At 39.6% G+C, this 27,352-nt stretch overlaps 1 protein-coding gene across 1 annotated transcript; it reads left to right on the top strand.

Moving 5' to 3' along the window:
* Window positions 1–27,186, top strand: MEP1B (meprin A subunit beta). Its single transcript, XM_060170720.1, has 15 exons — window positions 1–63; window positions 2,106–2,124; window positions 3,115–3,159; window positions 3,243–3,286; window positions 6,450–6,528; window positions 13,422–13,539; window positions 14,258–14,436; window positions 16,194–16,412; window positions 17,113–17,265; window positions 18,598–18,813; window positions 20,815–21,258; window positions 22,768–22,947; window positions 23,710–23,836; window positions 24,461–24,665; window positions 27,113–27,186. Exons 1-15 carry the CDS (start codon window positions 1–3, stop codon window positions 27,125–27,127), a joined length of 2,106 nt encoding a protein of 701 aa, XP_060026703.1. The 3' UTR covers window positions 27,128–27,186.
* Window positions 27,187–27,352: the final 166 nt, after the last annotated feature.

The following is a 27,352-nucleotide window of genomic DNA, read 5'->3' as shown; positions in this document are numbered from 1 at the left end:
ATGGATTCTTGGTATCTGCCTTCATTTCTTTTCTTTGCTGCCCTCCTCCGGGTTTTTGGCTTGGTAAGAAAACAATGTATGGAAAACAATTAGGAAAATTGGGGGTAGTTGATACCGATTATTAAAGAACAACCTGTTCGTTCGTTTTTTGTTTTTTAAGGAATTTCAAAGTGTCAATGAAATAAACGTTTCCTTTTGGCAAGCAGGGACAAGCAGGGTACTGGGAGTGAGAAGAAGACCCACCAGAAGGAAAGTCAGGGATACTGACATAAAGTTATGTTTTATCTTCAGTTTCATTGCTGTGTAACAAGTTTTCTTTTCATAAGATGGAAAATGTGAAATTTGAAAATCGTTCCATTTTTACTGCGGAATGTGACACATATTGCTGTTACAGTAATGTGAGACATGACGGAGTGAATGATGAATGTCACAGGCACAGCAAATACTTACGTTTTGTAGCATGGGATTTCTTTTCTGCTTCTTCATCAGGTTAGACCTATCTTTCTGCAGTGACAGGTAGTTGGTACCACAAACCAACTTGAGGTTTGTTTTATTTATTTATTTTTAATTTTTATTGGCGTGTAGCTGATTTACAATGTTGTGTTAGTTTCAGGTGTACAGCAAAATGAATCAGTTATACATATATAGAGAGCCACTCTTTATTTATTTTTTTTAAGATTCTTTTCCCATATAGGCCATTACAGAGTATTGAGTAGAGTCCCCTGTGCTATACAGCAGGTTCTTATTAGTTATTTATCTTATATAGATATCTGTATATGTGTGTATGTCAATCCCAATCTCCCAATTTATCCCTCCCCCCCTTATCCCCGGGTAACCATAATCACGTTTTTGTTTTTTTTTTTTTTTTCATAATCAGGTTTTAAATGAAGTTTCAAGTGACTGGGGGGGAACCTTTAGTTGTGATTTTTAAATAACAATTATTATGTTGAGCTGATATTCTGTGAACAGAACTACAGCAGTGAGAACAGGAGATACTATTGAAGACTTATTAAAACTGTAATTATGAACAAATACTTGATGACTTTTTTCAGGAGGTGTGTTGGCATTCCTCTGTGAGTGTGTGCCTGTGTGTGGCCAAGTGTGAGGCAATCAAGGCACTAATTAATATCAAAAAGGATGGTCATCATCCAACCAGTTATTCCCATGCTTGTCAAACACCCCAACTGATTCTAGTATCTATATTCTAGTATCTACAGGTAAGTATTTAAATAAAAATTGTACCTTACATTTGTATGACAAAGTTTACCAAGTTCTTTCACATTACATCATATAACCATCATAATACCCAGGCAAAGCAGGCACTGACCATATTATACAGATATTCTGAGTATCAGGAAGGTGAACTGACTTGCTGTTAGTTGGTAGAAACAGGAATAAAACCCAGACCTACTGTCTACCAGTCCCATGAGCTTTTTAAACTAGACTTCACTAAGAAATCTCAGGTTTACTTAGTTTTTGCCATTGTGTATGTGGTCTGGGTTTCATTTCATCACCTGTAGCGAATCTGTTTTCAGAAGTTTTTTTTTTTTTCCCACTTGCAAAGTATAGCCATAGATTTTTTTTCTGGAGTATTTGGTATTGACTTTGAAGGTGGAGTCTTGAGAGAAATGTGAAAGTAAACCATGGTTAATGAGGTCTTCAATAAAATTTTCTTTTGAAAGGATCATGAAAAATTATAATAATATTTCAATATTGGGAATAAATTATTGGGCTTTTCAAGCATAGCTCCATGAATTCTTTAGAATCATGTTCACTTTAAATCATGTTTAAAGTGAACACTTAATTGACGGCAGGACTCTTATGTTCTGCCTTCTTTTCAACCTGTGAAGTTGGTTTCTTGTTTCTTTCACCTTCAAATCCATACAACAGGCTGTTTCATTTTTTATATGAAATGAGAAGACCCTTGGGTCAAAAAGTTATCTTAGACTCTGATTTAGTTCTCTTGGGATTTTGCCAGAAAGCTATCCATAATATTAGGGAAAAAAGAAAACCCCAGAAATGGTTAGATATAAATTGGAATCAATAAGACCATTTATTTCGTGGGCATCATAATAATATATCTTTTGTATGTGTTTGTTTCCCAGCCAACCCCAGAAATCTTTGGTGAGTCTATTTTGAGTTTTGCCCTATGTTATAATAAAAAAAGGTTATGTGAATAATAGAACAACAGAACAGAAGAACTTAGGACACATTTAATGCTAAGCACAGTGCATAATTGCATATGCATTATTGCATAATTGCATTGAACTTTGATCAAGCGCTGGCTTCTTTTGACTTATTGAGGAACGTTTTATTGTTGCTGCTCCGGCGTTCCACCTACTTAGGACACATTTAATGCTAAGCACAGTGCATAATTGCATATGCATTATTGCATAATTGCATTGAACTTTGATCAAGCGCTGGCTTCTTTTGACTTATTGAGGAACGTTTTATTGTTGCTGCTCCGGCGTTCCACCTACTCAGCAAAAAAAAAAATAAGTGGTGGTATAAGAAAGTCCAAACACAGTGACTGACATATCGGCATCCCATAAAATGCCTACTATTATTATTTTTGTTATTTTGTGTCAAATCAAATGGACCTGATGTCTGTCCTATTCAGTTGTACACTTAGAGACTTGGCCATATTATCTACCCCTTTGCAACTTAAGAATAATTCAAATATAAATTAGGAATTTTGCTTGAGAGTTCCAAGGTACACTATTAGCAAGGAATATAAATATATGGATAGATTGTACTGGTTTGACCAAATTTAAATATTTGCTTCCTATTTAATCTAGTCATCTAATCTAGTCTTTCAAATTAAGCTTAATATTATATGGAATGACCAATTTCTTATTCCTGAAGTTATTTGGCATACAAGGGACATGGGTAAAACAAGAGTATATATGCAAAAGCCCCATAGCCCCAAGCCTGGCTCATGGGAGATCTCAATCAATCGATCAGTCAATCAATGAATCAATGTATGTTGAATCAGAACCTGGTACTCTCTTATCTGAGGCAAAAGAACCTTGCTTACTTCTAATTGGTAATTGATAAAGATTTTCTTCTTTCATAAACACAATGTTCAATGTGTTTTTGTTCTTTTTGTTAAAGATGTAGATGGTGGAATTGACCAGGATATATTTGATATCAATGAAGGTTTGTGGATTTTTTTTTAATTCTTTATTAAGTGGGGAGTTTGAATCCAACTTGTTAACACAAATTTTTACCTTCCCTCTTAGATTTGGGACTGGATCTTTTTGAGGGAGACATCAGACTTGATGGGGTGAGTTGAAACAATGCAAGGAAAGACCTTCAATTAACCACTGCAAGCTAAAATAGAGTATCTGAGAATGATGGGACAACATGGGCTTTGTTAAGCCCAACTATCTCTAAGGGTGTAGAATCATAGTTGACACATTTAGTCAATGAATACTTTATACTCTAAGGGATTCATATAATAGTATCTTCATCATTCATTACTCAGATTTCTGTGTGGTTAAAACTACCGTCACTCACCTGGTATGCTTTGGTCTTATTGATCTGACTGATTTTCATTATGGGAACAATATGATATTTTCATTTTTAAATAGAACCTCACTGATTAAAGCCAGTTGTAGCAAAATTAAACTGAATTTGTAAATTCAATGAATCAGGTTTTTACCATAAGAGAAAGGTTTTGTGACTCCTACTCTGACACCTGAGAATAGAGTTGCCACGTAAAGATCTTCCCAAACTATCATAAAGAGTACTGGTTCTGGGGCTTCCCTGGTGGCGCAGTGGTTGAGAGTCCGCCTGCCAATTCAGGGGACACGGGTTCGTGCCCCGGTCTGGGAAGATCCCACATGCCACGGAGTGGCTGGGCCCGTGAGCCATGGCCGCTGAGCCTGCGTGTCCGGAGCCTGTGCTCCGCAACAGGAGAGGCCACAACAGTGAGAGGCCCGCGTAATGCAAAAAAAAAAAAAAAGAGTACTGGTTCTTACCTAGCCATCATGGCACACAGGTGAACACGGGTACCTTACATGTAGTTTAAGGGAGCTTAAACATTCCTCAACCCCCACTGTGAACTTCAACTCAAGAAACAGAGCTGCAGTGTCTGAGGTTTAGTCCTTGGTCTGCTCTTCTCTCCTTGATCCTACCCTGTACCAGGGCTTGTCATCTCTGTGCTGATGACTCCCAATGTATAACTCTGGTTCATTCCTTCTCCTGAGCTCCTGACTTGTCTATCCCAATACTAATCCATCAGTTCCATTGGAATGTCTACAAGATACCTCAAACATAATGTGTCCTCAACTAAACTCTGATTTCTCATACAAGCTGTTCCTCCCTAGTTTTCCCTCTTAGTAAAGTAATCACCACTCCCTCTCCCCACTCCACTGAATAAGTAAAAAACCTAGGAGTCACCTTTGCTTCTTCCGTTTCCCTCACCCCACCATCCACTCCATCAGCAAGTTCTATCATTTCTATCTCCAAAGTATATATACTTCAAAGAATCCACTTTTCTCCTAATTTATCTGCTTCAAATGTTGCCCTCCTAGAATCTTTTCCACCCTGTCCCTGTCCCCTATCCCCTACAGCAAAGTGAACTTTTAAATAAGCAATACCACCATTTCACTTCCTGGCTTGAAACTCAACGGCTTCCTACCATATTTAGAATAATATCCAGATTTACCCACAGCCTTTAGGACTTTGCATGATTTAACTCCTGCCTATCTCTCCTCCCATCTCCTCTCTTCTTTGATCTCATCTCCTTAGGCCACTGGCCTCAAACATGCAAAATATACCAAGCATATTCCTACCTCAGAGCAGAGCAACTACTGTTTCCTCTGTCTGGAATGATCTTTCCAGAGCCCCTTTCAATACTGGCTCTTTCTTATCACTCTCATTTCACCTTCAATGTCATCCTTTCAAAAGCGTCCTGTCCTGACCTCTTTATCTAATATACTCCCCTAATCCCTTTATTCTTGTCCACATCTCCCTTTTTCATTTCCTCTGCTACTATTAAATATATACTGTTTAAACTTAAAAAAATATTTATTTATTTATTTGGTTGCATGGGGTCTTAGTTGCGGCAGGTGGGCTCCTTAGTTGTGGCTCACCAGCTCCTTAGTTGTGGCTCACCAGCTTGTTAGTTGCAGCGTGTGGACTCTTAGTCGTGGCATGTGAACTCTTAGATGCGGCATGCAGGTGGCATCTAGTTCCCTGACCAGGGATCGAACCCAGTCCCCCTGCATTGGGAGTGTGCAGTCTTATCCACTGTGCCACCAGGGAAGTCCTTAGACTGTTTTCTTACATGCTGTTTGTCTCCTCTACTAGAAAGAGCTCTAGGAAGGTAGAGACATTGGTAGTTTGGTTACCAATGGATCTCTGTTCTCTTGAACAGTGTTCATTTTGTTGGCTGGATGAATACATTAATGAAACATTATTAGCTTTCTATTATAAAAGTTGGGAGGGAGACACAAGAGGGAGGAGATACGGGGATATATGTATATGCATAGCTGATTCACTTTGTTATATGTATAGCTGATTCTGCTTTGTTAAAGCAGAAACTAACACACTATTTTAAAGCAATTATACTCCAATAAAGATGTTAAAAAAAATACTTGATGAAGGATGAATGGACCAGGAAAAAAAATTTTTCAAGTACTTTAAAATTGTTTGAAAACTTTGGTCCAGCTCATGTGTGACTTTTTTTCTGATATTATCAGATCAAGATGATTGAGGTTTTGCTATCACTTCCTTCTTGTATATTTTTAATCTCTAGTATAAGAAACTAGTCTATGAATCTACCATATTTATTGTCCAGTTTTCCAACAATCATTATTTACATGATTTTGCTTCAACTTTATCAACAAAATTAATGATAGAAATTAGTGATTTCCCATCAGCCAATCAGAGAATTGTGCATAAGCTGATCACATACCCTGTAACCACCCTCCCTCACCTGGCCTTTAAAAATGCTTTGCCGAAACACTTTGGGGAGCTCAGGGTTTTTTGGGGCCTGAGCCACCCATCTCCTTGCACAGCCCTGCAATAAACCTTTCTCTGCTCCAAACTCTGATGTTTCGGATTGTTTGGCCTCACTATGCGTCAGGCCCACGAACTTGCGCTATTACAAGGATATGTAAAAATATGAATAATTGAAGTGAAATGATAGGATTAAAGGAAATATTAATGCTTATCATTCTCCTTATTAAAAAACCCAGAAATAAAAAAAAAGAAAGAAAAAAAAAACCCCAGAAATTAGTGATTTCCTCCTAAAACCTTTGTTATAATATGATAAAAGTAGGTGTACACACACATGTGTACATGCATGCACACACCCTGGCAATTTGTTTAGGCTGGCTGGGAAAGCTTAAAGCTTCCTTTCTTTCTAGATTAACTATTGATTGTTTCATAAATTTTTGACTGATACATTCAATAAATCCTTTCCCACTTAATTTTGACAGGTACAAGAGAGAAATTCCATCGTTGGAGAAAGTTATAGATGGCCTCATACTATTCCATATGTTCTAGACGATAGCTTGGGTTAGTATGCACTTTGGAGTGCCCACAACTAATGTATGTTCCTGACAGAATATGATGACAGTATTTCCAAGGGAAGACTCACATGGCCTTTAAGGGTTTTTTTCTTTGTTGTTTTGTGTGGCTAAGTACACTTTAAAAAAAAATAAGCAAAATGAAAAATGAACAGAACCTAAATGATTTTGTCTGAAATATTTGCTGAGTTTTGACCAATAAAGGGATGAATTCAACCAATATTTATGGAGAGCCTACTCTGTATTGGTTGCTTGGGACATAGATTTTAGGGAGCTAGTCTTTATTTTAAATCAGTGGTTTCATATATGTTCAGACTTTACATATGAGTTTGAAACATGAAACAACCAACCAAACAAAACTTTAGGAACTGTCATTATTTTACTAATATTTTATTTGAACAATTGAGGAACTTAAACAACAAGAACCCACTATCATCTTTTATCATCTTTTTTGTTTATAAAATAAATAATGTTTTAATACTAAAAAGTCAGAAGAACCTAATCCAAAAGAAAGGACAGCTATTCTGTATTAGAAATTTATTGTAATGGAAAGCTCTAAACATGGTCCCCATTTAGTAAAAATGATATCCTTGACCAGCATCAGTTTAGGAACTGCCATTTGGGAAATTTTTCCTTAAATATCATACATTTCAGTAGAGATTCAGATAAACCAAAAGCTAATTATAATAGAATGCAGTAAATGTAATGATTAGTGATATGTTCAAAATGTTATGGGAGCACACTGGAGGACGTTTAACTCAACCTAGATATAAAGGCATATGCATTAGGGAGCAGGTGACCCTATGCAGTACGGCTGCCATGAAGCTTGTGCAAGTTGTACACCACACATAGGTGCCTGGGGAGGGGGCACAAGTGGGACTGAAATTAAGTTTGCATTATATTCATCATGAGCATTCATTTCTTTGCATGAAGTACTATTCATCCACCTGCCAAGCCAGCACTTGCAACGTCTGCCCAGATGAGGTGCCCCTCTCTTTCTTTCTTTCAAGTATATTTGATTTACAATATTGTGTTAGTTTCTGGTGTACAGTGAGGTGGCCCTTTCTAACTCATAGAAAGGAAGTATGGGGGCTAGTGCAGCCTCTGACAGCAAGGGAAGCGCGTTCTAGGCAGATGGATCACTATGTGCAAAGGCATGGGGAAAGGAAGAAAACCCCTGCTGGGAAGTAGGTTGAGCGCGGGGAGATAATGAAGTTGAACAGGTAGGCAGACTTCAGATTGGGAAGGACTTGAGTCTTCCCCATGTTAAAGAACGTGGTGTGTATACCAGTGGTAATGTGAAGCGGCTAAAGGTTTTAATTCAGAAGTGAGATTGTTATCACTCTGGTTGCAGTACAGAAGATGTATTATCAGTGGGACAGAAAGAGAGTAAGAAGATCTGTTAGACTCTTGAAGAAATTCAGGGAAAGATTAAAGAGTTTCTGAACCAAGACTCTCTCAGTGAGGATAGACAAGAGGGGATAATTCTAAGAGAGGCTTAGGAGACAATTAGATTTGGTGATTGGCTCCAAGAGATCAAGAAGAAGGTGAGTCTAGGGAAAGAAGTGCTAGTGTCCAAGATTATGTCTTAGACACCTGGGTGGATGGTAACACCTTTAACAAGAATAGGGAATGTGTCTTGGAGAGGGTAGGATAGAGAAATGTGGTGGAAATTGGTTTTTGGCGTGTAGAATTTGAAATGCATCAGGCTCACTGTGGTGGAGATATCATATAATGGCTTGGTGTCTGATCTGGTCATTCAAGATAGAGAAATCTAACAGGCAGTTATTAAGGGTATAGGAGATGGTTGAGGCTATGGATATGGATGAGATTCTCACATAGTGCCTTGCATATAACGAGTACTTCCTAGATAATGGATCTTATTGGATGACCCAGGAAGATTGTATTGTGTAAGAAGATGGCACAGAATGGAATTCAGCCTGGGAGAGCAACTTTTTGGCATTGATATAGATGGGAGATCTGATAGAGATTTTTTTTTTTTTTTTTTTTTTTTTTTTTGCGGTACGCGGGCCTCTCACTGTTGTGGCCTCTCCCGTTGCGGAGCACAGGCCCCGGACGCGCAGGCTCAGCGGCCATGTCTCACGGGCCCAGCCGCCCCGCGGCATGTGGGATCTTCCCGGACCGGGGCACGAACCCGCGTCCCCTGCATCGGCAGGCGGACTCTCAACCACTGAGCCACCAGGGAAGCCCTGATAGAGATTTTTGAGAAGGGAAGAATGGCCATTAAACAGATGAAATACCAAGAGTATGGTAGAAAAAGCCAAAGCAACAGTAATTAATAGGATTAGAAGCTATAAAGAGCTTGTGTAACATCAGGAGAGAATGATGTTCATTGGCTTTTGGAACTGGGGAAAATCTGAAACATTTTATTAAAATTAAAAAAATTTCAGCTTTATTGAGGTATAATTGACATAAAATTATAAGATACTTAAATTGTAACTGTGGTGATTGGACATATGTACACATTGTGAAAGGATTCCCACATCGAGTTAACTAACACATCCATCACCTCACGTATTTCTCCTTTTTTTGTGTGTGAGAACATTTATGTTCTACTCTCTTAGAAAATTTCCATTATGCAATACAGTACTATCAACTATAGTCACCATGTTTTACATTAGATTCTCAGATCTTATTTATTTTACAGTTGAAAGTTTGTACCCTTTTACCAACCTCTCCTTATTTAAATATTTATTTTTGATTTTAATCTTTTGATTAAAAATTTTAAAATACTTTTGTTTCAAAATATATATATGTATGTGTATAATACATATACATACATATATACACATATATATGTATGTATATATAGCTTAAAAACTTTATTCTCCTGTGTTCCGTGAAAGGTCAGTGAGCTTTAATTTGACTGTATCTCTTAGGCTATTTTTGCCATGTATTTTAACCAAAGTTATCCTAACCTTATGAGCTTTATGTACCTGTTTCTTTTTTTTAAATTTTTTGCTTTTTTAAAATTGAAATATAGTTGATGTACAATATTATATGTTACAGGTATACACTATAGTGATTCACAATTTTTACGGGTTATACTACATTTATGCTTATTATAAAATATTGGCTATATTCCCCATGTTGTACAATAGATCCTTGTAGCTTATTTTATACCTAATAGTTTGTAGTCCCCTACCCCATCTTGCCCCTCCCCCCTTCCCTCTCCCAACTGGTAACCACTAGTTTGTTCTCTATATCTGTAAGTCTGTTTCTTTTTTTGTTATATTCACTAGTTTGTCCTACTTTTTAGACTCCACATATAAGTGATATCATACAGTATTTGTCTTTGACTTATTTCACTTAGCATAATGCCCTCCAAGTCCATCCATGTTGCTACGAAAGGCAAAATTTCATTCTTTTTTATGGCTGAGTGGTACTCCATTGTGTATATACATATACCACATCTTCTTTATCCATTCATCTGTTGATGGACACTTAGGTTGCTTCCATATCTTGGCAATTGTCAATAGTACTGCTATGAACATTTGGGTGCATGCATCTTTTCAAATTAGTGTTTTTGTTTTTTTTGGATATATACTTAGGAATGGAATTGCTGGGTCATATGGTAGTTCTATTTTTAGTCTTTTGAGAAAACTCCAAACTGTTTTCCATATGAAATGCTGCCAGTAGGGCTTTAGTCTTTTAGCTTAAGCCTCAGGTATTATCTGGCTGTTAAGATGCAACTCACCTGAAAGGGGTAGAACTTGAAGCAACGGTGTATAGCTTCCTGTGAGTGAGTTACAGTTGCTTGCCTGAGTGCCAGATTTGAAGTGAGCGGTAAGGGGAAGTAGGGAGAGGAGGAAAGGGGTAAAAGGTGGGAATAGAAATGAAGACCAAGGTGCTAGGAGCAGGAAGGGGCTAACAAGGGGAAGATAATTCTAAACAGCTGCTTGCTTAACTCCTAGGCTTGTCTGGGACCTGCCTTGTCCTTCGGAGCCTGGGGATTTAGGTAACAGGATCCCTGGTGGAGATCTTCTGCATCTGTGATGCAAAGTGAATTAAAGCCCTTGGTAAATAAAGGCACAGGGTAAATAAGGATCTTATCTTGGTAGAAAGCTATACTTTTTACAAAACTTTCACATTTATTCCCTTATTTGAGTCTCCAAACAATTCAACGCAGGATAGAAACTATCCTTATTAAGCTTTGATAAAAATCGAAGGCAAGCAAGCTCCTTTTACGTTCAGTTCAAAAACAGTCATGTGGTGGTTGGTATCATCATGCCTTATTTTAAGGAAGTGTTAGATCTGAAATAGTGACCCAAATGTGATACTTACAATACAGAAAATTTGGAAACAATTTAAATATTTGTCAATAGGAAGTTAGTTATGTATCTTACTGTCATATAATGTGGCCATTAAAATGGTAAAAACAATACTTACTGGGCTTCCCTGGTGGCGCAGTGGTTGAGAGTCCACCTGTCGATGCAGGGGACACGGGTTCGTGCCCCGGTCTGGGAAGATCCCACATGCCGCGGAGCGGCTGGGCCCGTGAGCCGTGGCTGCTGAGCCTGCGCGTCCGGAGCCTGTGCTCCGCAACGGGAAAGACCACAACAGTGAGAGGCCCGCGTACCGAAAAAAAAAAAAAAAAAAAAAAAACCAAAACAACAATACTTACTGATGAAGGAAGATTTTAAGATATATTATTTAGTGAAAAAATAGTTTATAATATATTATGTAGGCTGTGACTTTATTTTTTATAAAAATATGTATATTATGTATGTACGTATTCATAAGAAAAAAGTATGATAAATGTGGTTGATTATTTCTGGGTAAGATTTTATAATTTCTTTCTTTTTGTTTATATTTTCTAACTTACAATGAACATGTATTATTTGTGTGATATTGTAAAAGGTTGAATTCTGAGTGCCTCTTATAGATTCATGGATTTTAGGTCCCACATGTATCTTGTTCTTTACTTTCACCTAGAAAGAGGCTTTCTGAATAATGTCTTTAAATGTTTGTGCAATGGACATGTAAGAAGGTAGGAAGGAAATAAACATTGGATAAACGCTCACTTTAGAGTAGTGCCCCCTTATGCTCGGGGCATATGTTCCAAGACCCCCAGTGGATGCCTGAAGCTGTGGGTAGTACCAAATCCTATATATAGCATGTTTTTTCCTATACTACATACCTATGATAAAGTTTAATTGATAAATTAGGCACAGGAAGAGATAGTAACTAATAAGAAAAGAGAACAATTATAATACACTGTAATAAAAGTTAAGTGAATGTGGTCTCTCTCTCTCAAAATATTTTATTGTACCGTACTAACCCTTCTTGTGATGATGTGAGATGACAAAATGCCTGCATCATGAGATGAAATGAGGTGAATGACGTAGGCATTGTGATGTAACGTTAGGCTACTATTGACCTTCTGATGACACATCAGAAGGAGGATCATCTGCTTCAGGTGATGCTAGATCACTGACCCATGGTGATGTTGATGATTGGGTGTTGGGAGCAGATAATGGATGTCCAGGGTTGGGGAGTCCCTGGTGGGATGGAGCGGCATGGCACAAGGTTTCGTCAAGCTCTCAGAGTGGCGTGCAACTTAAAAATTATGAATTGCTTATTTCTGGAGTTTTCTATTTAATATTTTTGGATTTTGGTTAACTGCAGGTAACTGAAACTGCAGAAAGCAAAACTACAGATAAAGGGAGACTGCTGTACTTGGAACTTCACCTCTACTTTCTCTGCTATCCTCACAATATCCCTGTGAAGTTGATTTTAATTCCCCACTTAGCTGATCTGATGATAATACCAAAGCTCTAAGGGTAAATTAAATTGGCAAAGATTATGCATCAAAAATAAGTGGTGGGGCTTCCCTGGTGGCGCAGTGGTTGAGAGTCTGCCTGCCGATGCAGGGGACGCGGGTTCGTGCCCCGGTCCGGGAAGATCCCACATGCCGTGGAGCGGCTGGGCCCGTGAGCCATGGCCGCTGAGCCTGCACGTCTCGAGCCTGTGCTCCACAACGGGAGAGGTCACAGCAGGGAGAGGCCTGCGTACCGCAAAATAAATAAATAAATAAAAAATAAGTGATGAGGATAGGGGAGAACTTAGCTGTGTCTTGTTCCAAAGTCCACACACCATCTTCTCTGCCATACTGTCTCCCACCTCCCGGCAGACACCATCCTTCACTTCACCGTACTTGACCCCAGCTGTGACTGTCTCTCCATATGCACCTGATATAGCTCCTTCCTCCGGGTTGCCCTCTGAGCTGCTTTTCCTGAACGTCTTTGCTGCTTTCACACCTCTGCCGTCTTTGAGCTCCATTCTATCTAACCTGTTAGCATCACTCAGCTTGAAAGCAATGGTTCTTATTTGTGTTTTGGACCCGGAACTCACTTGCGAATCTTATGAATGCCATCCCCAGAAAATGCACTTTGCAGAGATAGATATATATAGATATAGACGTAATTCTTTGTCTACTATTTCAACATATTCATGGTCCCTCTCATCTCAAGGTGCTCAGATTAAAAACTCTGCTGTGAGGCTTTAAATACATATTATAGATTCTTAGATGAAGCATGTGACAGTGATTGTTCATTTTGGTTGCCTGCGAACCAATGTATATGTTCTCTGAGGTAAGGAAATGCCCTTTTTGCTATTTGCACCTCTAATGACTCCAGGGAAATATATATGGGGTGAAAAAAAGCTACCTGAAGAACAACCAATTAATTGCATGTGATACTTGATTGGTGCTGTATACTAAGTTTTTAAAAAATAAAACACTAAATATTCATGGAGGGGCTAACTCATGATAAGCAATATATTGCATGGCCTGTTTCCATGGTGAACTGTTCAATGGTGGTAATTTTAATAAGTTTATTTTTGTTTGTTTTCTTCCTTCAGAAATGAATGCCAGGGGAGTTATCCTCAATGCATTTGAACGCTATCGCCTAAAAACATGCATTGACTTCAAGCCTTGGTCTGGAGAACCCAACTATATATCAGTGTTCAAGGGCAGTGGGTAAGTTGAAGAGTTGGTCTTCCAAGTGCTCTGATGAGAACTGTTGTGGCTGGGGCATTACATCACAGCAGTTGCCCTTGACCCTAACCTTGGGGGGTATCGGGGGCTTCCATTGCTGTTTGCTGGATCTGTTTTCTTTAGCCATAAAAGAATATTTTCATACATGCAACCAGGCTGCCAACGTTAAGACAAGGAAGGTGGGATCGCATGCCATCCACCCTATGACTCTGTGAACTTCAACCTGTTTGTCGTTTCTATACTCCTTATTTCTGCCTTCAAGTAAAACCCATCTGTATGCATGTGCACATGTATATTTAAATTTATTTTAACCTAAGAACTCTTACTACTTCAGTTAAGAAGGTGATAGTTATTTGACTCAAGGTCAGCAGTTCTGAATGGTTGCTATACCTATAAAACCCTTATTCAAGGACCATCTGAAAAATTTTGAAATTGCCGGAAAAGATCAGGACTTGGCTGCCTGGAGGATGACTTAGTCCTTTTTAAATATTTGGTGTCACAGCCCAAGTTCCCCAAAGGTCATCTGGTCTGGAAGGCTTTTCATACCGCACTGGGGTTTTGAGAGAAATACATGGTGTCCAAACATAAGTGAAGGATCTAGGTGGGTACCTAAGTGCATTAGGCATTAGGGATTTTGCCTTAGGACCTCCACCTGCATCAATATAAAACCCTCTCCCCCTTCTGTAAACCCTCCTGTAAGCTGCTGGTCTTCAGTGGGAAATAGGCGCATTGGGAAGCAAGAACTCTCCATCGGAAAGGGCTGTGACAGAATAGCAACAGTGCAACATGAGTTTCTCCACGCACTGGGATTCTGGCATGAACAGTCTCGGTCTGATCGGGATGACTATGTCAGCATAATCTGGGACAGAATTATTTCAGGTACATTTATCTTGTTTTCTTACATTGTTTTTTAAGTTAAATACTGAATTTCTAAACATGTGCCCTCTTCTGCCATTGGTGCTGTCTATCAATAATGGGAAAACTCTGATGTTTTGATCTTACTTGATTTGGCTCTAATTCAATAGGAGTTGAAGTGCCTGAAGGTTTTTGGGGAACAGTATTCCAGAACCCCAGTTTGAGCTGGATGTGATCTTAGAAACCAGTGTTTCCCGAAGATTATTTTATGTAGTGCCATTGCACAATTTGTTCAGGGGGGTTGTGAGGAAAGGAATCTGATTTCCCAAAATTAATTTGGGAAATCCTAGGTTAAAAGAAATTAAACTTAGAGTTATTTACACTGCTGTACTGTTCAGTGTCTTTGCTAGACTAACATGAATTGTAAATCTCCAAGAGGAGCATTTCCCAAAATGACTTGATCATGCTTTTTTTTTTTTCTTTTTGTGGAGCATTTGGATTTATTGTTCTTTTCTTAAAATTTTTTTTTATTTTTTATTTTTTAACATCTTTATTGGAGTATAATTGCTTTACAATGGTGTGTTAGTTTCTGCTGTATAACAAAGTGAATCAGCTATACATATATCCCCATATCTCCTCCCTCCTGCGTTTCCCTCCCTCCCTCCCTGTCCTACCCCTCTAGGTGGTCACAAAGCACCGAGCTGATCTCCCGGATTTATTGTTCTTTGGAGCCCATCTTGGGAAACACTGCAACAGCCTGAACTTTTCGTGACTTTGTGCTCAAAGTCAGAAAGGTTTTAATAACCCTGTCCGACTAGAAGTCACATTTTCCGCAGTGACACTTAGTTTCCCCGTCCGTCCTGCCTCCATAGGGTATGGCAGGGCTGTGGGGGGGGGGAGGGGAAGGATGGCATCGCTATCAAGTGAGGCCAGTGAGGGCTGCTCTGCGGTGAGGGCCCCTGACATAACAATTCTAACATCACATTACCTGCCCCTGGCCTCACCCCTACCCAGAGTCTGGGGGAAGGCACTGAAGCCAACTGAAAAATTTCTAGAACAAGAGAAGTGTTGAGCTTTAATCTATGGCCTCACTCTTTAAGATTTCCAATGTCTTATTTCTGTTAGAAACTTCTGCCTCAACTTGATAACACATCTTTATGCTTTGTTGATCAAATCTACCTTGTTGTGTCCGCAAAATCGATTTCACATTGCAGTCAGTGGCCCATTGGTATGATGCTAAGCGGTCAGGAATCTTCTCTAAATGTATTTATTTACATACATCTACACGTGTTCCAGAAACTAAGAATAACTAAGATAACTAAGAAATCACTGACGATGTCAATCCTTTCAATGACCACATTATCATTCCCAGGTCCTACCCCACCACACCTCCCAAAGTCCTCTTATTTTCATCTCCATCCACTGAGGATACTCTACCTCTCCTCATTGCCAATGACCCTGAGTGTTTCAACAACACTTTTTAGAATCCTTCTTTCCATTAGCAGTTCTTAGAACCTTAGGCCAAATGCTAAAGTCCAACTTTGAGCTGAAATGAAACCTTAGATAAGTTCAGCATGACAGCTGGTATCACGATTCTAAGTTTGAATAGTCTATTCTAAGATAGGAATATATGAAACACTCTTGAAATACCATAGAGTGTCAGTTGTAGCCAAGGTTGCACTGTTTATTATAGTCTTTATTTCTAAGTTAACAGTCTTTGGAGTAAGATAAACTAAATTTTGTGAACATCAAGTAATTAAAGATTTTTATCTATCATTTAGGCAAAAAGAACAATTTTGAATCCTATGATGACCGACAAACAGACTCCCTGAATGTTCCCTATGATTACAGCTCAGTGATGCACTATAGTAAAACTGCATTCCAGAATGGATCAGAACCAACAATTGTGACAAGAATCCCAGACTTCATGGATGTGATCGGCCAACGAATGGATTTCAGTGACTCTGATATCTTAAAGTTGAATCAACTGTATAACTGCTGTATGTGACAGGTTCTTTGAAATGACTTCTCCTCCTCTCTGCTCTGTAGGAAGACATTCTGTTCTGTGCCATTTTGCCAAGCATTGCTGGGTTTTCTGAAATTATAGTTAGATAATTGTTTGATAATAATAGTTTGATAGTTGAAGTTTGATATTCTGAAAGAAAGAAAACAAAACAAAACAGAATAGCCCCCAGATACCAGACTACAACATGGAAACAGCATTTTTCTTCTCACAAGCTCTGGGCTTTAGATATAAAAACAAACAGAGTCCTATAGCAGCATGAGCATGCCCCACTCAAGTTTTTGAAGCTGTTACTAATGCAAATGTGGACCAACTTGATATTCAAAACTCTTTTCAGCCCAAATGAGGTGTACAGTCATAATATAAATGGGATCAAATAATCCGGGTTGTGGTTTATTACTCTGAATAACTAGGGGAGTGTAGACTCAGGTTTCTATAATTAGTTAACCTGATAGACAAGACTTGGGGCAGGCAGCTTATACAGAACTACACAGTTGGTCGATTGTCTTGGTTTTGCAGATATCAAGAGATCTTGAAGCCACCATCACTCAGAATCAGTGACGAGTCCCCTTTAATGTCATCCTAGAATTCCTAGTGCTTCAGGATAATCTCAGTTTTTACTACTTAGATTATCATGTTATATATGAGCGTCAATAATTGTCTTTTTGCTTTGGTAGCCTCTTCCTTGAGCTTTATGGAGTCGTGCAATTTTGAACTGGAAAATGTGTGTGGTATGATTCAAAGTTCAGAAGATAGTGCTGACTGGCAACGGGTCTCCCAGGTTCCCGAGGGGCCAGAAAGCGATCACTCCAACATGGGCCGGTGCAAAGGTAACAGGAGTGAGATACTTCCAGATTTTACTCTCAGTGGTTCTAGCCTCTTTCTTTGCTGTGAAATACTGGGATTTGAGTTCTTATTTTTATTAGAATTATTAATGATAGCCCACTCGTGCTGCTCAGGAATTGGTTCTGTGCCTTATAAGGATATGGTTAATTTCTTTGGTTTTTACTGTCCGAGTTTGCTTTTTTTCCCATGAGTCAGCGCTGGGCTCTGTGAAGCCTCTACCCATAGTATGTGCCCACAGCAAGAGGGGCTGCCCCTCCCCGAAAGGACTCTTTTCTCTGGAGCAGTGGGGTTGTTTTATTGAAGCCTGAAGAATCCAAGAGAACTTCAGTGAACAGCACCAGGCTGTGAATTAATCAGTTTCAGAATTTCAGCTGGTTGTGATTACACGTTCCTGTTACAAAAATACTTTAAATGAAGGTAGAAAGTACAATTTATTTAATTTTACTCAGATGAGTATTCTTTTCCATTGAAATTTTGTTTTGAATCAAATAGTCATTTATTTGGCTACAAGCACCACATTTTTATTTATTTTCTCATTTCTGGCAGCAAATATGTAAAACTAGCCTTCAGAACCCAGGGCCATTGCTTGACAGCTCAGATGACCTGGGAAGGGGTAGAGATCTCTAAGAGCATGGAGGGGCTTTTCCTTTTTCTTTTTTGGGGGATTGGTGGGGACATGACAGATTTGGTTTAAAGGCACAAACTTGTAACGAGTAGTAAAAAGCCCTAGAGATCTAATGCACAGCATAGTGAAAATAGGCAACAATATTGTATTATAATCATCAAACTTGCTGAGACTAGACTTAATTATTCCCACCACCAAAAAGAAATGATATTATGTATTGTGATAGGAGTGCTAATTATTGCTACAATGACAATCAGATGCCAATATATTAATGTGTCAAATGAACATGTTGTGTACCTTAAATTTACACAATGGTACATGTCAAACATATTTCAATTAAAAAAATATTTTTTAAATGTAGATTTGAATAGTGGATAGTGGTTCTACATAGATCAGTAGGAGGGAGGAAGGGAAGGGGCAGGTGGAGAGAGAGAGAGAAAGAGGGAGAGAGAGAGGCTAAACCAAACAGGTAACACTTTTTCCCATTTTTGAAAACTAACATGCGTAGTAAGAAAAAAGTGATCTAATGTTGCTTTTCTTCATAGACTGCCTGCTCCAAGAACTGCATTTAAATGCTCAAAACAGTGCCCTGCATACAGTGGGAACTAGGTGGAAATAGAGTGCCCGCGAGACACGCATTCCTGTATCCGGTATCTGTTTTCTCAGTTCTGCATTTTGTCCTCTTTAACAGGTTCTGGTTTCTTCATGCATTTCAACAGGAGCTCTGTAAATGAGGGGGCCACAGCAATGCTGGGAAGTAGAATACTATACCCTAAACGAGGATTTCAGTGCTTGCAATTTTTTTTATATAACAGTGGAAGTGAATATGACCAACTGAACATCTATATCAGGGAATATTCTGCAGCCAGTGTGAACAGGACTCTGACCCTTGTGGAAGAAATAAAAGGTACACTATCACCATTCTTATTCTTGGGTTCAGAGTGAGTCAGTCTTAACCCTTTACTTAATGCAAAACCACTTACAACAGGGTAGGGGCTATGGACTTAGTACTTTTTTTTTGGACTTAGTACTTTTCAATGTAGAACTTGATCCTACTTGTTTTATGCAGTGGTTGGGAAGCTAAAATGAGAGTCCTTTCTATGCTACAGAATATGTGACACTTAAGAAACTGTAGATCAGTCTCTGGCGCTGGGGAAGCCGTTCTTGGCAACTAATAAAAATATAATGGAAACTAGCTTAGGCAAAATGTGAAGAGTTACTGGCTCAACATAACTATATTGTAGAATGGAGAAGAGAGGAGCTGGCCTCAGGCAGGATGGGACCTGTCCCTGAACATGGTTGGGGACCTTTCCTGTTATCTCAGATGGGCTTTGTCTGTAAAACTGGTGCTTTGGCTGTTTCACTTCCCAGCTTACATTTTACCAAATGTACCATCAGACTAGAGAAGGGTCTCTTCCTCTAATTTCTAGCCTAGAAAAATAAATTCCAGCAAAGGATCCTAATTGTTATGACTTGAGTTAAATGCATCTTCTAGAGCAATTCTGAGTGGAGAGAGGGCAACACTGATTAGGCGGCCACCCTTCCTTCTAATCATGTGTCCGGGAGGTGGGTCACATTGACCACATATTAAAGCAGATGGTTCAGAAGGTCCGCTGAGGAAGGGAAGGGCTGTGGCCTGGCGGCTGTATTACTGTCTGCTCCACACAGTGACCTCTTGGTTTGAATGAATTGACTAAAACCTATTATAAAACTGATCCACATTATGTCATATGTCATGCCATTTTCCCCCTGTTTAACAGTGAAAAGCAATCTGAAACATAGATGATGTTTTCCTATATGTATATGTATATACATATATACACACATTATACATGTACATTTTATGTATCTAATGCATATATAAAAGATTATAAATAAGATTATTACACACATATTTGATTATACATATATAATCCCTTGCATTAGCAATCTGTGGGTGTTATTATTGACAGATAATAGCACAAAATGTACTTAAGAAACCTGCTTAGGCGTCCAGAATTTAAACTGAAAGTACTGGTAAAAATGAAGTGGAGGCTCTCATGAAAGGTTTTTGTTCAATCTAGGGTCCTTCCACGGAGAGTAGCATTTTCTGAAATTTGGATCTTTCTAACTTATTTTCAAGCAACATGTTTCTCATTAAGTGCCAGTATATTTAAGTTTGAAGGCATTGAGTTAACTACTAGTTTGACATGAATTCCTGAGCTATTCTCTACCTGGGAGGCTTCTGAAAACTTTTAAATGGACTGCTTCTTATTTGGGTATGTGACATCAGAAAATAAGACAAGATGTCATACAATGTGCTGCTAGCTAGGGGTAGGAGTAATAGTGGAGGGGACGTGTAGTCTGGGAAGAAAGGAGATGGTACCAAATATCAGATATGTAACATTGAGTCAGTTGCAAGATGTGGGCTTTCTAGGGTTTGGTGAATTCATACTTAATACTGCCAAAGAGTTGACTAAAAATTTTGCATGTGAAGGAAGTATTCCAATCAAAGTATAAATAGATTAAAGGAGGCTTCGGCTGAGTATCACAGGAATCTGGGGTACAAGTGTAGAGTATTGGGCTTGCTTGTCTGTTTAACTAACTGAATGGGAGGTAACTTGTAAGTTGGGCATGGGGTTCTCATGAGTTAGATGCTATCGTTTGCTCACCTATCTCTGGGAAAGGGTGCTCTATCTAAGAATCAGCTAGATAAGCATCCAGATATTCCAGAGAGCTGTGCCATCCCCACAGAAATGCCTTGAAGTAACTGGGCCTGAGCTGGAGGCGTAAGAAAGCCATACCTTATACCCGCAGGAAGCAGTAGGTCTAGAAAGACCCTTTGTCCATGAAGGCTAGAACTCTAATGTCGATTTGCACGTGATTCATAGTCCTTTGTCCTCTTTGGAATAAAATGTCTCTTTTGCAGATGTACCCATCGGGAGCTGGCAGCTTTACCACGTAACACTGAAAGTGACCAACAAATTTAGAGTGGTATTTGGAGGCGTCAGAGGCGCTGGTGCCTCACGGGGTGGCCTGTCTATTGATGACATCAATCTTTCAGAAACACAGTGCCCTCATCATGTCTGGCATATAAGGAATTTCACACAGCTCATTGGCAGCCCCAGTGGATCTGTCTACAGTCCTTCATTTTATTCTTCGAAAGGCTATGCCTTTCAGATTCGCTTGAATCTAAGTAGTTTGCCTAATGTAGGAATGTATTTCCACTTGATCTCTGGAGCCAATGATGATCAATTAGAGTGGCCATGTCCTTGGCAACAAGTTACGATGACCATCTTGGATCAAAATCCTGACATTCGGCAGCGTATGTCCAACAAGCGGAGTATAACTACAGACCCATTTATGACCACCGGTTTGTGACTCATCTTTTTTATTGGTAATACACAATCACTGCTCTAGGAGGGATGGATGATTTGGGAAGGAGAGACTGCATAGCCAGGTAGCTAGGGAATTTTGAGCCCCAAATCTAAGGATCAGAAGATATTTAGGGGAAGGGCTTCAGCAGCTGTGGACAGAGTCTCCCAGGCAGGAGACTGTCAGAAATGTCAGCAAAGATGCCAACAAATTGAGAAGATATTGGCTATGTTTTTGGAAACTGATGACAATACCTGAATTCCCAGGGTTGTACGAGGAGTGTTTTAGTTTTAGAGTCCGATGCACCTGGATTCAATCCAAGGTTTGCTTCTCATTAGCTATGTAACCTCGAGCAGATAATCTCTTGAAACACCAGTGTCCTCAGAAGTAACACTGGGACAGTAATAAAAACCCCACACATTTGTTAAAAGTATCTCTACAGATCAAGTAGGGGAGTTTGTGGAAGGGCCTGGTATGGAGAGTCTCTCAGATGTTGAGTTCTCCTAACCCATGCTGTGCTGATCTTGCCTCTGAATTGTCAAAAACAGTTCAGCTTTTGTAATGGGGGTGGTTTTTGATCAGAACGAAGATGTTGAGTAGGTGCTCCGTAGTGTTGGGAAGGGTATGGGAATGGATTGCAACTTCTTATTAAAGAATTCTGGAGGACTTGCCAATGGTGACACCATCCCCCCTCTTTCTAGTCTGAAAGAGAAGCAGCACCCAGAAAGCAATGATCACATTTCTAATTGTAATAATCCTTTGCCCTCTGGGAACATAATAAAGTGAAAAATGGAATTGTGGCAAGGTGCATATTATTGCCAAATCTGAATTCTGTATATGAAAAGAAAGGACCTGAGTGACTTGGGGGAAAAAAAATATATATATATAATCTGATAAGAAAAAAAAATAGTATTCACAAAGAGGTGTGGGGATTTGATGTTCAGAATTTCTTTACCTTTTTCCAAAACATTTCTCCCTGAATGATACTGAAAATGGCTCAAGGTTGGGTGGGTCACCACCTTTTCCCAGAAGCAGTGCTTCTCACTGTCTTATACTCCTGAAGGACTTTACTCTGTTCGGTGAATAATTCAGTTACTGAGGTGAATTGTTCAGTGCTAATATTAAAAACTCTCTCAGTAACACATTGATTTATCTCAGCTAAAAGGACTACCTGTAACTCAGAAGGCCACTGAAGAATGATTCTAATGGGCAACGGAGTTTCTACACTGCTCGTTCAGTAGAAGTGTGACACCCCCATGTAGGAAGCTTTTGATACCTCTCCACTCATATTCCAGAATGTGCTCCTCTCTGCCATGTCATCTCATTTCTTTAGGACAGTCTAAATGAACAAACTCCAGTGACTTGGCAGGGCACACATTACAGGTCAATAGCATCACTGAATTATTTTGAGCTCTGTCCTAATTGTGCTTCATGTTGCCTGTGCTTTCCTACACCAAAAGCTATGATGATGCTAAACACAGTCCATTAATATAAATTGCTTTTTCAGGTAATGGAGACTATTTTTGGGACAGGCCTTCCAAAGTGGGAGTACAAGATTTTTTCCCTAATGGAACTCAGTTTCAAAGAGGTAGGGGCTATGGATACAGTGTCTTTATGACCCATGAGAGGCTGAAAAGCAGAGATTTTATGAAAGGAGATGATGTTTATATCCTCCTGACAGTGGAAGGTATGTCAATAAAAGTAGTTTTATCTAAGCTGCTTTTTTTTTGTGGTCGTTGATTGTTTACTGTGTTTTTCTGGATTCCGTGTTTAGATATATTAGAGACGTGGGAGGGAATGGACATGAGTGAGATTTTTTTTAGTATGAATCATTAACAATATGAAAATAATTTAAATGAAAACAGGGACAGTTCCAGGATAAAGAACTTAATTAACACTGCCTGGAGCAATAGTGGAAAGCTTTAGTCCAGAACACTTCTTTAGAAATAAGCTGAAGTATAGCCATTATACCCTAGAATTTAACTCTAGGATTCCAGAAGTAAAAATATCCCAGAAACACATAAAATTAGAGTGGAAATGATCTGGCTTTATTGTCTCTTTCAGATATGTATACATACATATATAGAGATGTGTGCACACACACATATATCTCGTCAGTAATAGCATTAGTCTATTGTCTTCTAAAATTTCTCAGCCATGGCAGCCAATAATTACATTTCCCAGGAATACTGTTGGTTTCCATGCCAAGGCCCAGGCAAGCATGTGTTCAGTTGTAGTCCCGCAGGCTGGTTCAGCTTCCCTTTGTGTCTAGATTTCAGCCTGCCTGTTTATTTTTTCACTGCCTATAAACGTTACTGAATGGTGCTTCAAGAGTATCTGAATTTCTCACAAACCTGAAGCCTGAACATTTTATTTTGAAACTTAAAGATCAAATGCTTGTTAAACCCCAAACTGATTTCCCTCCATGCTCTCCTCTCACCCTCCTTAGACATATCCCACCTTAATACTACACAAAATGAGCCAGTCCCGACCTTGGGCGTCAATGACCTTTGCACAAACTTTAAATGTGAGAATGATGGCGTTTGCATTCTCCATAATGGCAAAGCTGAGTGCAGGTAAGGATACAATCTACCCATTCTTTTGTTACATATTTTTTCATTTCCACAATGTAGGATTCATATGATATTTCATATGAATGAAATCAGTTGATTCTCATCTCAAAACCGTTCATAAGATATTTATCTTTTCCTCTCCATTTGGGACTTTGTGTTGCCAGCAGAACGACAGAATTATTTATGCAAAGGTAGCACGTTATTCTAATTGCCTGAAACATTCCTCATGAGTTACATATCTTATTAGGTCCTCACAATGGTCTGGTGTGGTTACTGTGACTGTCCTCGTTTACTAGATGGAGATACCTAAATTCTAAGAAGAGCTTGGCCACGGTCATAGCTGGGATGTGGAGGGACTGGGACACCGAGAACTAAATTTTCTCTAGTACCTATGCTACCTTCCTTTCCCAGCTGGGAGCTGCTGTGTTAAGTCCCAGATTAGGAGTAATTCCATTGTTCCTTTCCTTTGGCCCTGCCTGTGCTAGTCTAACCAACCCTTCTGGTCCAGAATGGGTGACAAATAGTTCCATCTGCCAATGACCTGAGTGTTGACTCACACCTTCGATGGTGAAGATTTTCAGATTAAAATATCAACTCATAACTCTGAGTCACGTTCCGAACATGTAGGTGTCCGTCAGGGGAAGACTGGTGGTACATGGGAGAAAGGTGTGAAAAGAGAGGCTCAACTCGAGACACCATTGTGATTGCCGTGTCTTCCACTGTTGCTGTGTTTGCTGTGATGCTGGTCATCACCCTTGTCAGTGTCTACTGTACCAGGAAAAAGTATCATCAAGAGACAAGTTCAAAGACAGCAAATATGACTCTGGAAAATGTAAGTTGACTCTCATATTTGGTTATTCAAAACCTATTGATGGAATTATATAAAGACAAATTAGGACTTTTTATATATCCTAAAAAAAAAAATTTCTCTACTCCCTATGCTGGGGACAACAGCTTTGAGACTATGAGTTCTTGTTATGTTCACTATAAAGCAACGGGTCTTAAATTGGGATCCATGGAGGGTTTTACGGGGGATTTTATTATCCTTCTGGAACTGTACCCAGAATTTTGTGTGGTTGTGCCATTTTCTGGGGTGGGAGTCTGTGACCCTCCTGAAAGGCACAACTGATTTTGCCTACACATTTCAACCTTCCTGGCTAAGGGGAGAGGTGACCTGTAAGTGTCATCATTCTAAAGGTTGAGCTCAGGCTTGTAGGAAGGGAGTGCTAGGCACATTTGGGGCTTTTGCATTAAAGAAGTTTCCAAATGATTCTGGCTTCATGTGTGGTAACTAACTCTAAGGCAAGATTTTCAAGGAGAAGTTTTAAAGTCTTGCCTCAGAAGGTCTCTAGAATGGCAATACACTCTTGAAATTACCCTGGGGACTATTTGAGATGGATATTTGCACACAGGACGTTCACTGTGCGTGCTCTTGGGAACACCAGTGATGGAGTGAGGGAAGGTGGACCAGGCAGAGGGCAAGGTTGGATTGTGCTGTGGTTGCAGCTGAGGCCTCAGCATCCTCTGCAGGGAGCTCTGGAGCTGGGGTGGCCCTTAGAGTGCCCTGAATTGAGGCAAGGGGGCCAGGCCACTGTACTCCCCACATCAACAGCCATTGGATTGGGGCTGTCCCCGGGGAGGGAGCAGAAAATTAAGCAAGGCAGCACCCTTTGGGGTAGGGCATGTCCTGCAGGAAAGCTTTCATTTGGAAGGGCAGGACTAACAGAGAACCCCAGCACCCACTACATACCCCAGTCATAGAGAGCACAGTTTCATATGCAGATTCCTATTCTCACTCATAAAAGAGCACTTCTAATGGAATAAAATCTGAACATCATTGAAAAGTGAAGCTTAAAAATTCTTCCAGTTCTATTTCATTCAAAACAGGGTCTCTGAAAATTACGAGCAAAACTGAAGACAAAACACGCCCAATTAACACATCTCTGAAACCGAAAATACTGCAATTACCTTAAGCGTGAGGATATTTTCTTTAAAAAAATGATTATTCAAGACATGCTGTATTTAATTAAATTAATTAATTAATTTTTTTGCGGTACGCGGGCCTCTCACTGTTGTGGCCTCTCCCGTTGCGGAGCACAGGCTCCGGACCCGCAGGCTCAGCGGCCATGGCTCACGGGCCCAGCCGCTCCGCGGCATGTGGGATCTTCCCGGACCGGGACACGAACCCGTGCCCCCTGCATCGGCAGGCGGACTCTCAACCACTGCACCACTAGGGAAGCCCGACATGCTGTATTTTAAATTTTCGATTTCTTTTAGTAGACAAACTTATTTGTTTAAGGACACTTGTTTGTTAAAGACAATACATTTGTGAAGTTATTCAAAAGATGAACAATGATAATGAACAGAAAGCAAATAGTTTTATTCTCATACACTGCTGTCATGTTTCCTCAACCTCAGGAAGATGTTTAAAGCTGGTCATAGGCAGTGGATCAATTACTTCACAAGCTTATTAGAAAACTACTTAAAATATATATAGGTTTGGGCTTCCCTGGTGGCGCAGTGGTTGAGAGTCCGCCTGCTGATGCAGGGAACACGGGTTCGTGCCCCGCTCCGGGAGGATCCCACATGCCCACCGGCATGATCCTCTGGGCTAGTAGCGATGTACTTGGGGGCTGGAGTAGGAATGGTGCGGGAGTGGTTAGGGAGGAGAGGACCAGTTAGCTGGTGGATGGGACTGCCAGGATATTCCTCTGGAAACTGGTAGATGTAAGTGCTATTATAAAGGTCGATTTGTTGACCTAAAATTGGAATTAAAGAAAATGATAAAACAAAGAGAAGAGAAAGAAGGAAGTTAATTCAATCAAGGAAAGAACTATTAGAGTATCAGGGACATGGTAGGGCCATTAAGTGGAAACACACACACAGCCACCATATTATAAAAACAGAACTGTTTTGCCTCTGGGTCATTTAAACATGCCCAAGAGCAAGGAGTCAACTTACATTTTCCTTAGTCTAGGCATTTCTACAGTAAATTTACTGATAGCAGAAACTCCAGCTCTAGTTTAAATCTTAAATCAGAATGACCTTTTTCCTGAGACTGAAGTGTGTGCTCACCCTGATGTTTTAGCATCTGAATAAAGTGGGATAGGCCAGAGCATGTTCCTGGAGACGAGCCTGGGGTCCCCTTGCCAGTTGGGAGGGATGCCAGGAGACTGCTCATGGTACTTCATTTAAACATTAGACTGTTTCATTGGATTCATTTCAATGAGAGTTTTTAAATTTAGAAATTAAGTGATCGATTGTTCTTCCCTCTTTTAGCAACATGCACTTTGAAGATTAACTCAGCAATACAGCCAACAAATGAAATGAAAAATTCTTCATGATGGTTTCACCTACAATGTATGACAACCACTTCACCTGCTACAGACGGATCTTCTCTGTACATAGCTGGATATACTACAAATCATTATTTTGGTAAAGGTCTAATTGGTGAAATGTTGATTGTGTTTTTGTTTTTAAAGGAGGGGAGTAAGAAAATAAAAAATAAAAATAGATAAA

The sequence above is a fragment of the Lagenorhynchus albirostris genome, chromosome 14 (genome assembly GCF_949774975.1).
Source record: "Lagenorhynchus albirostris chromosome 14, mLagAlb1.1, whole genome shotgun sequence".
Taxonomy (NCBI): domain Eukaryota; kingdom Metazoa; phylum Chordata; class Mammalia; order Artiodactyla; family Delphinidae; genus Lagenorhynchus; species Lagenorhynchus albirostris.
Note: the sequence above shows the minus strand (reverse complement) of the source record. Positions and strands in the feature narration are given on the sequence as shown.

Bases quoted from the DNA above. Each gene is read 5' to 3' on its own strand.
- MEP1B (XM_060170720.1), top strand. From the start codon at position 1: ATGGATTCTTGGTATCTGCCTTCATTTCTTTTCTTTGCTGCCCTCCTC. The intron at 14,437-16,193 runs GTACATTTATCT...TCTATCATTTAG, and splicing joins CTGGGACAGAATTATTTCAG to GCAAAAAGAACAATTTTGAA. The intron at 23,837-24,460 runs GTAAGGATACAA...CCGAACATGTAG, and splicing joins AATGGCAAAGCTGAGTGCAG to GTGTCCGTCAGGGGAAGACT.